Source organism: Drosophila teissieri, chromosome 2R (assembly GCF_016746235.2).
Source record: "Drosophila teissieri strain GT53w chromosome 2R, Prin_Dtei_1.1, whole genome shotgun sequence".
Classification (NCBI taxonomy): Eukaryota; Metazoa; Arthropoda; class Insecta; order Diptera; family Drosophilidae; genus Drosophila; species Drosophila teissieri.
In genome coordinates this window covers 21,251,015-21,267,334 of record NC_053030.1, presented here as the reverse complement: position 1 = coordinate 21,267,334, position 16,320 = coordinate 21,251,015, and the positions used below count along the sequence as shown (strand labels likewise).

Sequence of the window (16,320 nt, the reverse complement as noted above, 5' to 3'; positions counted from 1 at the left end):
ATATAAATAAAGCTGGTAGCGTGATAAAAGAAAGAACATTTTCAAGGATGAGCTGGGGAAATATTAAATGTGCCATCGCCATCTAACTTATTACGGAAATTCCGGCTTTGAGTTTCCTTACGGAAACCCATATTAATGCAAATGAGAAATGTGAACGTCAACAATAGCGCTGAAGGTATTTTGCAGCCTCTTAAGAATTCCAGCCAAAACTGACCGAACTTGTTGCTTGAAGTTGTTGTCCTGACAACTGGAAAAGGACCTCGCAGCATATGAATGCGGATAAAGAAGAAAGGCAACAGGATAACAATGGGCAAATACTTTCGTACTTATCCTTAAGCTGCGTTTTCAGCAGAACGGGAATGTGTACGAGTACGAGTATTATTGTGCGGATTGAAAGCTGTGCCAATTTTATGCAAAATATTGAAATCTTGCGGTGCTATGGCACCGATGATGACGTGGCAGCAGGACAGCAGGACAGCCCCGTAACGCCCATTGTGGCATACAAAGGAGGACTCGAAGGACCCGAAGGACTCGTGGCGAATTCTCTCGTAGGCTCAGTTGGGCGTGCGGCCATTAGCTAAATGAACTCGTTTACCCGGTCGGGCCATAAATAACTGGACGAAATGCAAGAGCAATCCAAGTCAGCTAAGTGGAAAATGCCAAGTGAAAGGCATAGCAGGACTAGACTAGCATACACTCAAGAAAAACAAGTTAGTTGAATTGAATGGATTGTGTGTAATTACAAAATGATACTACAGAAATGGCAAACTACAAACAAGTAATTGAATGCATTGAACAATTTTATGGAATAACTTTTAAATGGACTTGAAAGCTCAAGTAATTTCTGTTACATTACAAGTTTTAGGCAGGCATACTTTTAGAGATTATCATATAGCTTTTGCGACTGATTTGCGATTTCACAGTATTTGTTTTGAGTGCAGAGACCAGAGGAAGCGGAAACGAGAATAAGATGCGACAGCGCTGGGCATCATTTCTTGCTTTCATTAAGAGCAGCGTCAGCTGAAAAATATTAAAGCCACTCACGACGACAATGGGTCAAGGTGGTTTGGTCAGCTCCTGCTCAGCTCAGCGGGGGGCAAACAAAGCACAATTGGACGTCGGTGGGCGGGTCCGAAGGGGGCGTGGCACCTTGATTTCCGCTGCCTGTTCTTCTGGCTAAGCTCCTTCTTGGTCTTCTAGCTCTGCTCTCTGCTCTCCCCTTTTCCGCCTCCCCTCACCGCCTGCAGCGCCCAGCCAACTGGCAGCTGACTTGTTTACACAACACTTTGCATGTGTGTTTGTGTATGCGGCCATTGCACATGTGTCCATGTCCATGTCCTGCATGGGGGAGTGGCAGGGGGCGGTGGCGAAAGGATGGCAAAGTCAGCAAGCAAAGCTCTGGCGGCTTAATGGACGAAACGTGCTGTTGAATTAATTTCTGGCTTTATGCTCTCAATTTTTCCATTCCGTTTTCCATTCAGCCGCCTTCGCTTTTTTTTTTTTTGCCAGCAGGCAGAAATTTACTTCTATGTATTGAATTTCAATTTTTAAGTACTTCAGACATGAAACCCCATTAAAAACTATTGTAAAATTAAACTTAAACTATGAATAATTATGAAAAAATAATTGTAATATAATTTACAATAGAATTTTGAGACACATATTTCCTTACGCCTACTTGATATGAAAAACATTAAATTTTGATTGCGCTCTCAGTTCAAAGGGGGCTGTGCATGAAGGCAATGAAATCGCGCAGGCTTATGCGCCCATCGCCATCCATATCGACGGCGCGGCAGATGTCCTTAATGTCGTCATCGGTTACGACTTCGCCCAGGACGACCATGATGGCACGCACTTCCTGGACGGAGACGTAGCCGTCGCGATCGCGGTCAATGATGCCGAAGGTCCGGCATAGAGTTTGGTCACTATCCACGTGGGCCATTCGGGGCGCCATCATGCGCATAAATTGCTGCAAATCCAGTTCCTGCTCGTCACTCACGGCCACCGAGTGAATGAGATCGTACAGCTCCGCCTCAGTGATCTCGTAACCCACTGAAATCAGAGCCAGACGCACGTCCTTGGCTGATAAAGTGCCATTCGAGTCCAGATCATAGCGCTCAAAGGCATCTCTCAGTTCGTCGATCTGTTCATTCGTTAGCTCATTGCCGGAAAAAGAAGGCATGGTCCTGTCCTGACCAATAAACCCTAAGGAAGCTCAGAAAAAATGGTGTAGAAAAAAGAAACAGAAATGGGAGAAAAAACCGATGTGTATGAAAACTGACAATCAACTCAACTCAACCGAACTCAAGCTCTGTTCTCGATGGCTAATAAAACACTTAGGTAAGCAATTGTTGTTGTTGCGGTCACAAACTCTTCCGGAATAATAATGCATCATATACTCGCACAAGGGGCAATAAACGGAGAAAATAAGGGAAGCAGAGATGCTGAAGCATGCAACGTTTGGAGAACCATCCATCAATTTGTCAATTCAGCGCTTGCCTTTGAGTGGCCGGCCATGGGACAGGAATGATGTTAGATGATGGCGATGGCGATGGCAATGTCGATGATGATGATGATGGCCAGTAGTTGTGCTGGAGTGCTGGCCATAAAAAATCAAGCGGGCAAATAAGTTGCCACACCAGCTAAACGGATTTTTCGTAATCCCTGTGCAGTTTCAAGTAATTATATTGAGTAAATATTATAGGAGCTATAAGGAGTTTCCTGCCAGAGAAGAACTTTTGAATTGCAAACAAACTGTAGCATACTTTTGGGCCATGCAAATTCAAGACGTCTGTAATTTGTCGAAATAAATATTCCTCGTTTCTAACGCTTCTCCCTCTGCCTCCTCAAATGCTAAAGTTAGTCTCGCCTTTGTTCGCAAAGTGGGGGAATCCACTGACTTGTCGGGGATTTCTAGGCTTAGAAATAAGTTTTCCGACAGCCCATTTGATTCATTCAACTTTGAGGCCTACTCTTGTTGCGTTCGCTCATTCCCCCAAAGACTTTGAGCCCGGATGATAAGCAAATGAAATGTTGTCGCCGTCCCACATGACGAATGATTAATGACACGAATGATACATTTCTCCCGGGGGCAAAAACCACGCGCGCCACCACTTTGGCCAGTCAAAAGTTTGAAACCCAACTTTAACCAAGCCAGGCACTTTTTCACTCGGTGTCACGCTGCCTGGCTGCAAATTTCGCTAGTCAGAGCTTAGTGCGAGATACTGTTTGCAAAGTGACTGAGTTCCGAGTCCTGAGTCCTGAGTCCTGAATCCCAAGTCTTCTTCTGCTACATTAGCCTACTTCCTCCGCTCTACAAGCTGCTAGCTACAAGCTACATTCCACTCAGGATTCCACTGATGCTGCAACAACTTGTGCTTGTGTATTTGCTTAAGCCGAGGTCGCTTTCCTGTTTCCTTCCGCTGCTTTTCCACTTTTCCGCTTTTCCACCGATGCCAAAGAGGTGGGGGGAGGGGTTCTCAGGAAAATTGATTTTGAAATAGTTGGTCTGCCTTTTTAAGTTTGATTGACGTTATTACATTACATAACATCGCACACGAAGAGGAAAGGCGAGCGGAGCAGCTGGCCTAAGTTATTCATCCATTTAGTCCCACTTAGGGGCTGGGGGTTGAGGGGTGGCGGTGGGTGGTGGGCAGCTGGGGGCGGTGGGTGGCTGCGAGGGGCAACAACAAGTGGAAAACTGTCATTATATTTGAGTTATTGATGGTTTTTTTTTCAAAATCATTTTGCAACAATGTTGCCGCTACCCAACCGCACAGACACTGACACACACACATACACACAGCAGAACACTTCAGCCGCACGCTGACAGGCTCCCCACCCACCACCCGCCACCCCCTTACCCTTCCGGACACACACACACACACTGCTACATTCACGCTTAGTTAAACGCATGGCTGTGGCTTGTTAACGCCGACAAGCGCAAAAGTTTGCCGTTCGCCAAATGCTTGCGATAATCGACAAGCGCTCACATACTCAACCGAATGCACTCAGAGAAAATGCGAGAGAGTGCTGAAACAAGACATAGAAAATCCGAGTGAATAGCCTTAAATGGCTGAGAACAGCAGATGACATTCTAGCATGTTGAAACTCATAAAGAGAATATATTTGCAGTCCCGACGAAAGTTCAGTTTCTCCCAGTGCATAAAAACCCACACACTGCCAAGCAACCTGCTCGCATTCAGGACATTCACTGCGTTAAGGCTGTGTATTGAATTTGCCCCTGTTTTGGCAACTGTCCAAACACCATTTCAAAAACTGACATTTAAAATTATGGAAATGCAGCCCCTCCCCCCATACATACATATCTGCGCCCATCCCCCAGGTCCCATTATGTAATTGTTATTGTAAATAGTTTTATGCAAATTTTGCCGCTGTCAGCAAAACTGTCAACGGACCTTGATTGATGTATGCGGACAGTTTGCATATGAATCATCGTCCACACTCGTGAGTGTGTGCCAGAGTTCCTGTGCACTTATTCAATTGAAATTTCTTGCCTTATTTAGTTTTTAAACATTTATGCCACTCCTCTCCCCACCCGCTGCTCAGTCTTCATTTACAATTAACGTCTGTTTGGCTTGGCTTGGACGGACTTGGCTTTTGGCCCCGCAATTAAAACAATTTACGCGCTCAATTTAAGCCAGCACAAGCAAACACGAATGCTGGCCCAAAGGAGCTGAAGCAGCTGAAGGATCGGAAGCTGCACGGAGCTGAGCGCCGAGCAGAAGATTTGTAGTGCTTTAGCCAAGCGTTTTTTGGTAAATGCATAATGGCCAAAGTGTTGTTGCCCGCTCTTGTTTTTATTGCTGCCGCTGCTGCTGCCCCACAATGGTGGCACTAAAAATAGCAACGAGGCGAAGTGACGAAAAGCAAACGAACCCAGAAACGCGTCAGCCATTCGACATTGGAACGGTGTCGGTGATATCCTTTCTCCACACCGAGGGCATCCAAGGATTTTGAGCTTGATTTAACACTCCCCTTACTCCGCGCAAGTTGTACATTCAAAGAAAAATGTATTCTCAATAGAAATAATTGCAGATTTCTGGAAATTCGAACTGAATTATCTAATGGAAACCTACTTTGTGTGTGCCCCTGTCCTTTTGAAATCACCAAAAATGCCTGAAAGTTATTTTAGGTAGATTTTTTCTCAGTGGTGGAAATAAAAGACAATAATACAACGTTATCCTTCTCAAAGAAGACATCTGCTGAATAAATCTGTCAAAGGACTTTCGCCATACCTTTCCAGGGTATCGTTTTCTTCGATTGCGCCACATCCCTTTGGCCGGCACCTCTTTCCAGTTTCTCTGCCTCCTTTTAAGAGGGGATGTGGGCGAAAAAAAGAGGGGATGCAGCGACGTCCATTATCCACTTTAAGTTGCCAGCCCTAGCTGTGTGTGTGTGTGCGTGTGTGTGTGTTTCTGTGTGTGTGAGAGTGTCCTGGTCTCCCCTCTGCATGGGTATATGTGTTCAGCTTGGTTTGTGTTTGTTGTTCGTTTCGCTGTTTGCTTTTGCTTGCCACAGCAATGTCCTGTGCTTGTGTGAGTTTATGTTTGCTTCTGGTTATGCCCCACAGTTGTAACCCTGTGTGTGTGAGTCTGTGTGTGTGTGTGTGTGTGGGGGGAATATATATATATGCGGATTCCAATCAATATCGTAGACGCAGTCGCCGCTGGTGGCCGCTTTTGCCCATTAAGCTGCATGTACACCAACTTACTGTCGTATTTTTAGAACACGCCAGTTGTTGTTCTTGTTCCTCTCGGTTTTTTTCCCCTTTTTTCATTGCTGTTGTTGCTGTTGTATTACGGCATGTAGCTGCTCTTTAAGGGCAAAGTATTCCATTATCCTTGAATGGCGAATTCCCAAGGATTTCAGCATTCGGCTTTCAGCTCCCCAATGCAGCTGGCATGCGCATTGTTATTGCAAACTGGTGCTGGTGGCGCTGCGAGGTGCTCGCCGCATATATTTTTAGTTACCGCCTGAATAAATCCATCCCCAGCACTTCATCCGACCATCAGCCGTGCTCAGCTCAGCTCGGCTTCAGCTGCTCCTGCTCCTGCTGCTGCTGCTGCCTGCCACATGGCGCCCATTGTTTGTTGCCCCAGTCCAGTTCGAGTCCTGTGGAGTGGCAGAATCGTTGGCGTTGGTAAATGCATAATTAAGGTGCAAAAATCAGAGGCCGAATGCATTTTGCTCGAAATTGAATCTGCACTATTCAATGGTAAGCCGTATACTCGTATATCCGGCTGTTGGTTGTACCATTTCCGGAGGGGAAGAGCTACTATCCGGGGCGCTTCCCAAACATTTAGAGCAACAAAACTGCAACAAGCAAAAAAGATGTCGGATCGATGTTTGCATAGCTATCTGATGACTTAACATATTTTCAAGTGTTTGAGTACTTGAATGAGAAAGAGTAGCAAGCAAAAGGAAGTGCAGATGTGGAAAAGTCAAAAGTTTAATTAACATACTTCTAATTGGAAAACAAAATGTGAATAAATTTGTGCAAAGAGCATTGCATTTTTAATACAACTATTTTTGGCTAATCCAAATGAATAGTTGTTTGCCAGCCATTATCCTTCGCACATGCCCACACTTCTGCAGCAAATCTATGACATTTGTTTTCCGTATTCGAAAGAAATCCAGTTAAGATGGCAGGTGGCGAGAGTGCAGACCATTACTTCGCCTTCACTTTGAATTGCGCCAAGGACACTCTGCACTCGGGTGATAATCGCAGACAATTCCTTCGATTCCTGTGCGCATTTAGCAAATGCCAGACCATTCTCCCTGCACCATTTGCTGCCCCTCCTGCAGCTCCACTCCCATCAGCGACCATTGTTCTGGCCTCCAAAGGAGGAGGAGGAGGAGCTCCTGGGAGCCCCGAGCACAACTTCCGTCTTTGGCATAACACATCAGCTTGACTCTTAAGTGGTTTCTAGTTAGTTTGCAATTTTCACTTGGCTAGAATGCCCCACAATCCAGCGTTTTTTATTTTCCTCTTTATTTTTCTTCATCTTTTCGAATGCATGTTTTTGTGTGTGTGCTTGTGCCTGGGTGTGTGTGCATGGGTGTGTGGCGGTTTATGAAAAGACTGTGGCACAGGAAGAGCAAGTTTTTGTCACGCATATTTACTGTTTGCATGTGATCCCCTCTTTTGTTCGCTCGGCAACTTGCTGCTGCAGTTGGGGGCGAGACAATGGCCTGAACTTTGCACCCAGATTTCTTTCACATACACCCACACACCCACACATGCACATATACACGTGTCAGCCACTGAAGTGCACCCATCAGCACCGCCTCCTTTTCACCAATATGAAGCGACTTTTTTGCCTGCAGTTGATCCTACGGCGGCAATTGTCCTCGCCCGTCAGTCGAGAGACAAAAGTCGAGTCAAAACAGTAAATGTAATTATTGGGAAAGTCACCGCTTAGTTTGAGGTGACACCGCCATCTAGCGGGAAAAAAGTGCAAAAAAGAATCGCATCTGAAAATTGCAACAGAAGCAGATCAAAGTTCGCCGGGGGCAACTGTAGGCGAAGCAGAGCATAAAATGAAAAATAAATAAGAAATAAGCTGAATGTGAAGCCAAATGCACTTTCTTCTTTTCTTTTTTTTATTTTTTTTTTTGACAAACGCTGCCAAGTGACTTGGGGGCAAAAAATGGCAAATTAAATTTTGCTCGCAAAATGCAACGAAATGGAAGAGGAGAGCGCAGTGGCGTGTGCGGGGGGAAGGAAGGGGAGGGGAGGTCAGGAAACAGGACGAAACGTAGCCAAACGAGACAGGACGGAAGATACAGGATAAGCTCGGTTCAGCCACAGAGCAAGCAAAGGAATTAAAGCTCGGGCAATTTCTAAAAACACCAAAAACCATCAGGAGACACAGAAACGCCGCCAGGACGAGAGTCTATCGAAAGCAACCGCAATTACTGAGCCAACCGCACAATACTGTACAAAATACCCGCCCGAAAGCTGAAGGACTCACTGTTCTATTTGTTTATTTTCGCCGGCTGCCATGGAATATGCAATTAATATTTAGATTGATTTTCAATTGTAACAAAACCCCGCAAAGATCGTGCCAACAACGCAGCAGGAAAGGCGGCAACAGTGGGAAAGTAGGTGTTGGCCAAGTGTGTGTGTGTGTGTGTGGAAAATTGAAAAGGATGGTGGATTGGTGGATGGGTAACTGGGTGGGTGTCGAATGCATTCAAGCAGCGCCGCAATAAAAATCGTTGTAATTTTGCATGGCTCTCGTATCACTGGCGGATAGATGTTGGATGGCAAGTGGAGCCGGATCGAAGGGGGGTATTGGGAAAGAGGTGGGGGAAACATTTCCATTGCTATCCATATCCGATATGTGTAATGGCTGCCAAGAGGCAGCCACACTGCCGTTTGCAAATCTTTCACTTCGCCGACAAAGTCTGCCACAAATGCCATTCGAAAGTAGGACACGAACACGAGTAACCAAGCGGAAAACTTAATCAGCAGCACGAATGAAGAGCCTAATTCGGGATTATTTGCGTTTTAAATTAAATTTGATTGCAGATTACTTTGGCTTTCGGCTGAAGCAATTTTTGTTTAAATTGAAACTGCAAGTAAAACTATTATTAACATCGCTTTGTTTCAGTTGGGCAGCTTAAATCGATTCAAATACAAATTCAATTTACTGAACTTTTCCTAACGCGCCAACATGTTCCCATTATTTAATTGCTTAATTTATTTAGACTTGAAAAGAAGCTATTCTGATTTATATCGAAAAACTGCAATTTCCATTAAGACTCCAATCGCCAATCTTATTAGACAAGCGGGCTGAAATTTGAGTTCGACAACAAAAGACATTTGACAATTGAGAGATGACAAATGACCAACGGGGAAAGCTTGAGCTTCGAGCTGACGATTGATTGCATTATAGATGATGTCGTTGCTGGCCACGCCCATGGACTTTTAGCCCGGTAACTGGGTATTTATTTGTATTCAATCTGTTTGCCTGTTTGTCAGTTGGTTTTCAAATGTTTGCACGAGCAAACACAAAAGACGCAGCACTCAGTTGACTCCCACCTGCCACCTGCCACACCTGCCACATGCCCCTTCCATTTGGCCCCACTCGCCCAACCACTCGCCAATTTCATTCCCCTTTGGCAAGCGCCGACAAATTGTGTCAATATTTGTTACCACTGACAAGCCAAGAGATTTAATTTCCTCTTATCGACTGGGTACGACTCGCCGTGGAGTGGTGCTGTGGGAAACTAAAAACAAAAGCCAGTTGTCATCAATATTGCTCAAACAGTGTCCTGTTCCCTCGTCTCATGCCCCTGCCCATGACAGCAGTCTGGTCACATGGAATGTCCCATGTCCCATGTCCAATATCCCTTCAGATATAGCCAATCGAGCGAACATCGCTCATTGTTGAGCTGCAACTGCAGCACCAGCCCACCAACCCACCGATTACTATCCACTGGTTAGTTCCTTTGTGCGTGCTCCTCGACCAGAACGGATTGTTAATTGCCGGCTAAACACAAGATGGGTTCACGTGGAAGACAGTTCCTAAGATGCAGTGATCAATATCAAGCATACGCCAGGTGGACCAGGTGGGCCAGGTGGGCCAGCTGAGAGCTTAGCCCAGCCGGACAGCCAAAAGCCTTATATTACAAATTTATGCAGACCGCCTTGATTGAACGATTAGAGAGCAAAGTCCATGTACGATGGTACGAATTTTATTTGTCTGCGGTCTAGATTGATTCACTAAAATATTCAGTTGGAAAGATATACATGGAATTTAATATAATTTCCTACGCATAAAGCTGAAATAATTGCTGTCTCCTGACAAGGTGATTAGATGGAGCTACAAGTAAGATAGCTTGTTTACCTGTACAGCACGCACAACATTTGCTGACCATCGGCGATTCTAAATACCATTGTACAACACCCTAATTTCCACGAACTTTGTATGCCTGTCGCGTATCAATTTCCAGGAAAATCCTCAGCAAATACAAATAAAACATTTTCCTTCTCTTGTTCTTCTCCCCTTCCATTCCATTTGTGTTTCGTTTCCTTCGTCTTCTTTTGGGCTGGGTTTTGTGTACCACAGCCAAGCTGGATGGCGTGAAGACGTACATGCGGATGCGACGTGTGCCGAATCATCTGCAGGTGAAGGTCATCAAATGGTTCGATTACCTGTGGCTTACGCAAAAATGCTCGGACGAGGAGCGCGCCGTGTCCTGTCTTCCTGATAAATTAAAGGTAAGTAGTGCACGGGGGCGTCTTAGGCCCCCGGAACACGATTTGTCCATTACTAAAGGCGAAATCTTTCCGTTCCCCCCTCCAGGCTGAAATAGCAATTAACGTCCATTTAGATACGCTCAAGCGGGTGGAGATTTTCCAGAACACCGAGGCCGGTTTCCTATGCGAACTGGTGCTGCGCCTGAGGCCCGTGCTCTTCTCGCCCGGCGACTACATCTGCAGAAAGGGTGAGTACAGTGCCAAGAATCCTGGCCAATCCCTTTGATATCGCCACTAACTCATTGCTTTTTTCCTTCCATCCGATTCTGATTCCGATTCCGATGCCGATTCCGATTCTGATTTCGATGCCGACTTAGGCGAGGTGGGCAAGGAGATGTACATTGTGAACCGAGGACGATTGCAGGTGGTGGCCGATAATGGAAAGACGGTGATGGCTTCCCTGAAGGCTGGTTCCTATTTTGGCGAGATTAGTATACTCAATATGGGCACCGCAGGTAAAGAACTTGGTAAATATCCCGTTTTAGTGCGACAGGCGGAACAATAACGATAACGTAACTACTACAACAACCTTCCCACCCCCCACCAATGCCCAAAATGCCAAAATAAATGAAATAAAATAAAACAGCATAAAATAAAAAGAAACGAAAAGAAACCCATTAATCAACAGACACAGAAACTCACACACCATAAAAAGCCTACTACGTAACCGTGTCTATGTGTGGAATGTAATTGTCTATAATTGTGCAACCAAGTGTTAACCGGATTCCCCCGATCCCAGCGAGCAACACGTATAGTTTAGCGATTGGTCCTGTCTACCACTCACACCAAAATCACCCAGCACACACATACATATGTAACCAACTAGTGGAGCACAAGAATCAATTTCGATAGAATTTACGTTTCGTAGCATAAATGCCACCATATGGGGAGCACCGTTTTGTTCATTTTTCCATAATTTTTTTGTTTGCAAGTTTACATTGTTGATTTATTTATTTGGCCAGCCCTTAGAGTATGCAAGGTATTTTCGTAGCTCACCCCACTCGCAGGGCTGAAAAATTAATGAATGTCAAATGCAATTATTGCACCTGCATGCACTCACACGGGTCTCTCGCTTTTTATTGTCCGCGACATTTTTATTCGGGGCAAATGAAAACGAATGCAATAATTGTGGTCGCGCCTCGGTAAAAAACAACACAATTTACTGAACTTTGCGCCGTTTTTAAAGCGTGTAATAGTTGGCCAGCCAAGTGTGAAGTGGATTCATGGGGAAAATGGAGCAGCCAGCAGGCAGCAGCAAGCAGCTCAGTTCATTATAATTAACAGGATTGTGTGCCAGCCAAATGCATGTGCGATATCTATTCGTTGCATACTCGAAGGCGCATCATCGTAGCCATGTGCCACCTAATTGAGTTTGAGCAACAGCAAGAGTGGCGAGAGCAACTCAATTTGCAAACAAAAGTTAAGGAGGTGGCCCCAAAGTTTTGCACAGCCCCAAAACCCCACCACCCAACATCCCCCACATTTGGCACCTCCATTCCCCAAGCAATTAGAGACGACGCAATCGAATTGTTTAAAGTTCTTTGTGTTTCTGCATGATTAAAGCATTATTCCGGTTTAGTTCCATTCGGGCGCGCTGAACGGTGAGAATTGCCTACAGGATTTTAGCACCGAAACGCCATTCCTTGCGCTAGTTAGTCGTTAGTCGCTCCATCTTTGTCTTTGTCTCTATACTTTAATCTCTCTGTCTCTCTCCGTCTATCTCTGTCTATCTCTATATATTTGTCTCCTAACTCGGTGTTGTTGTTGTATTGCTTTGCCTGGACGTAATTTAAACGTTTTCCCACACGTAATTGCATTGCGAGTTGTGTGTAATATCAATTAAGTATACGACCCGTGTACACAAGCCACTCTCACAAACGATTCTTCTTGTCGCCTTGCCAAAAGTGCACATACCGAATTTGGATAAGCGAGTATTAAGATTTTAATCAAAACCCGTCTTCCATTAATCCTATTCAATATTTACCTCGTGGTTTTTTATTTTGCCGAACTTCCATATTGTGTGGCATGCAATTTTAATGTCATTGTGCGCCCAAGTCAACAAGGAGAATCGACAGACACAATGACTCGAGCACACAGATACACAAATACACACGCAGAGCATCTCCGGGAAATGCTTTTTTGCAAGACCATTAAACTTTTCTCTTTGCGTTGGCAAACATTTGCTTTGCCAACTTTCCCGATGCGAAACAAAAACAGGCAACCGACGCACAGCCAGCGTTCGCTCAGTGGGATACAGCGACCTCTTCGTCCTGAGCAAGAAGGACATGTGGGACGTGCTGAAGGAGTATCCGGCGGCGCGTGTTCGTCTGGAGTCGATAGCCGTCAAGCGATTGGAGAAGTACAAGAAGGCCCCGCTGGAGAAAGGTAAGGCACTTGTCTTATTTGCTGCCACCCCACCCCACCGCAACCCACCTCACTCCGCTATCCGGTTCACCAGAACCACAAGCCCCACCTCAACCACCCAATTCAACCACCCAAGCATCCATCCACCCAACCACACAACATCCAGCAAAGCCACCAGAATCCCCTCCCCCAAACAAATACCACTCGAAATTCAAAGATACCCATACGAATACGAATACGAATACGATTGCCCCAGAATAACACGATTCGATTGTTTTCGCCTTCCGTTCCGTCTTTCCTTCCTTTTTCGTTATCGATTTCATTTGCGTCCGTTTCCGTTTGTGAACGATTTTGATTTAAAACACAGTCAAATACTTTAATGTAGTTGCCATGGGCCGTTGCCAATCGACGCCGGGCCTGGTCGAGAGCTGTGGCCGCACGTCTCTGGAGGAGATGTGGCTGCCACCGGCGACGGCCGCCGCCTCCTCGCTGCTGCACCACCACCAGGCGCTGCAGCAGCAGCATCTGGCATCCCAGCAGCAGCAGCCGCATCGACAGGAGTCCACACAAACCTCCTCCCAGACACATGGGTACAGGTGAGCATACGTTCCTATTATGAAATCGGTCCGAAAGAAGATGAGATGTGCAATTAACGTGTTGTAGTCCCCGCAGCTATGCCGATCGCTTGGTCCGGACCACTGACTCACCCAGATCGGTTAGTCCCAGTGCCCACGGGTCCGAGGAACGACCACGTAGTCGAACGACCTCGCATCACTCAATAAGGCCGCAATCCCAACCCAGCCACACGGGTAAGCACCGGGAGATATGAAATATAATTGCAGTATACAGTATGGCCACGTAATCCCTGCTTTTAGGTCACATTTGCGACTCCAGTTCGCAGCTGGAGTGCTATGGAGCGGGTGTGGGCGGTGCTGGTGGCGGAACCACGCCCCTATTGGGCTCCCACGAAGTTCTCGAGGACGAGATCAAGCGGCTGAGGGAACGCCTGCACACGGTGGAATCGGAGAACCAGGCCCTGAACACGAAACTCTCGCAACAGCAGTGGGATCTGGAGAATCGACTGGCCGAGATCGAGATGCAAATCTGCGGAGTGTCGTCGACGTCCAGTGTGGATCCCGAGAACGAGACGGAGGAGCTGGAACGGAACAGAGAGAGTATCATTTAACACGGGAGCGTGCTGCCCCATCAGGCGATCGGTATGGTGTACATATCATGTTCCTCATGACTCCACGATCATCATTGATCATCCGACAACTGAGTGTGCATCCGGCGATCGGACGAGCGGGCGATCGGGCCATCGGGCCATCGGGCGATTTGGATCATTACACCGCATCATATCGCATCTAACTCTCGCTTCCCAAATCTCCCACTCTCTATCTGTCTCGTATTTGTGTTTCTCCCTTTCTCTCTCTCTCCCACCACCCACTAACTGTGCTTTGTATTTGTGTGTATGTGTGTGATGCATGCATTCCAAATTGCCTTACTAACGAAAACCAAAAACAAAAATACATAAACATAACCAGGAGCAGCAGCAGCTAAACGGCAGCAGGAGGATCGCAGGGATCGGGAGAGGAAGGATCAAGGGAAGGATCAAGGAAACGAGTCCTATGCCAAATACTTCTCGCTTTAGAGATCCACACAGAGAGAGAGATAGAGAGGGGAGGACAGGGCGCCAGATAAACCCAATCCCCAAGATGTGCAATTAATGTCTCTTATGATCATAACGCTACACCAAGAGTAAAAAAATACAGCCGAAATGGCAGAAATGGCACTGCCAAAGAAGATTGTCTGTACATAGTTATGATGAGGGAAGTTCAGATCAAAATATAAGCAAAACGATTGTAATTGGTTAAGCTATGCACGACGGATCGGAAAGCTTTAATAGATTATCCGAGAGAGAACTTTTTCCAGAAGCCCTAAAAAACTTGTTACCCAACACACCTATACACACTTTTTCCATACTAAGCTCAGAAATAGATTGAGATTTACATAGATATATCATTAGGCCTAGACGCTCTTCGCTCCTTTTACTGGCAACTAAGCCAAATCGAAACGGGTATTCGAATTCCCATTGTAAATAACTTCGCTCTAGGAACTCAATTAGCATTATGATCAATGACATAAGTATGGATCATCCGAATAAATAACTAAAGATTACTTTAAACTCATGAGTGTAACAAATGAATCGTATATCTATTGTAATATTTGCTAACTGTAATTTGAAAAATTAAATTTACTAGATGTGTATATGGGAAACGATTTACTTTACAACTGAAAATAATGCATAAACAATTTATGGACAACTAAGTGAATATTTGCAAAATATTTGTACTATTGGAAAAGAACTGCCAGAGCATACACCACACACTCGAAAAACTATATTAATAATAATAATAATAATAAACAAGAAGAGAAAAACTTAAAAGAAAGCGCTATAGACATTTAACAATTGATAAAACCAATATTAATGGGTAAATATGTCAAAAGGAAAACACTTTTAATGCAATATTAAATTGTACTACTGTCGTATATAGCATCTACATTATACATGATCTAAATTATACTTGATATGGTAACAATTTAAAGGTCTAAATGTATTTAACTTTAGTTAGTTGCCCCAAGAGCCAAACCAATGCTGAAGATTGTAGTTGAGAAAAACCCAAGATTAAGTTAGGCAAGAAGGTTCTGTAGCAGAACACAGAACGCAGTTCGAGAATCCCCATAATATGGGGGCTGCGATAATGAATTATAATAATAATTAATTTAGCTGTAACTCTAGTTATACCTAGTTATACCATTAGATGTGTACCAGAGAAGACCAAAAAAAAAAGATCGAATCTCGATCGAATATGAAAATTGTTCAGTGTCAGCTCCCGGAATATTGAAAAAAAAGGCAAACTGAGTTGATAAGGAAACCTAATAATTATATAGCTAACTCGATTAAGAACCTCAAATTTACAGAATCAAGAATGAGCTGGCGTTTGGGCCAGGATACGTTTGAGTATCTGCCGAGAAAACGGAAACTGGAACGAATCTCATTTCATGCCAACAATGATAGGCCAAAAAACTTGAACAAATTTAAGCTCAAATTTTGTTACGATTTTTCTTAGATTTTTGTAAATGAGCTAATGTTATTTTCTATTTTCTAGAGAAAAAAAATAGATGAAGAATTCTTTTTCATATTTTTCAACCTAATTACTTTTCGGAATATCATATAATGGATTTAAAATTAATTAATAATTACAATAAACATTAAATGGGGTTTCATCTAAGACAAAAGCTTATACCAAACTAAGAAAAGTGTTAAACGAAAGCTAACGAAAACTTGTAAAAGTCAATCGTAGTTTTTGATTCCTTAGTTAGCCAATTATTGCCAAAGTTAAAGTTGAATAATATAACTTAATTGTATTACATTTTTATGGCTTTTTAGCACGCTTATCGCGGGGCAACGGCTCCGGCCCTTGTTAGAATTATTCCTTCTAATTTCTTCAATGTTTTCCGTTAGAGCGCGTATATAGACATATATCTATTTGTTATTGAACGTAAGATACAAGGAACTACATCGATTCGGTTGTGTTGTTGTCGCCAGGTGCAGGTGGTGAAATTGCAGGAAGCTGGCGAGTTTAAATGGCTTACATAATTGA

At 44.5% G+C, this 16,320-nt stretch overlaps 2 protein-coding genes across 3 annotated transcripts in view; one reads left to right on the top strand and one right to left on the bottom strand.

The window, feature by feature from the left end:
• Window positions 1–15,103, top strand: part of LOC122613842 (cyclic nucleotide-gated cation channel beta-3) — a 35,117-nt gene extending 20,014 nt beyond the window's left edge. The window contains exons 4-11 of one of the 2 annotated variants that reach the window (XM_043788243.1): window positions 10,101–10,252; window positions 10,338–10,479; window positions 10,609–10,758; window positions 12,509–12,676; window positions 13,041–13,251; window positions 13,328–13,464; window positions 13,531–13,872; window positions 14,200–15,103. In XM_043788243.1, coding sequence (XP_043644178.1) covers window positions 10,101–10,252; window positions 10,338–10,479; window positions 10,609–10,758; window positions 12,509–12,676; window positions 13,041–13,251; window positions 13,328–13,464; window positions 13,531–13,841 — 1,271 coding nt within the window. In that variant the 3' untranslated portion in view covers window positions 13,842–13,872; window positions 14,200–15,103. Of the gene's footprint in view, window positions 1–10,100; window positions 10,253–10,337; window positions 10,480–10,608; window positions 10,759–12,508; window positions 12,677–13,040; window positions 13,252–13,318; window positions 13,465–13,530; window positions 13,873–14,199 lie in introns of both variants that reach the window. The other variant, XM_043788242.1, reaches the window with a different exon arrangement.
• LOC122613844 (calmodulin) lies at window positions 1,613–2,294 on the bottom strand. The gene has a single exon (XM_043788246.1). The coding sequence runs from the start codon at window positions 2,180–2,182 to the stop codon at window positions 1,718–1,720; it is 465 nt and encodes a 154-aa protein (XP_043644181.1). The 5' UTR covers window positions 2,183–2,294; the 3' UTR covers window positions 1,613–1,717.
• Window positions 15,104–16,320: the final 1,217 nt, after the last annotated feature.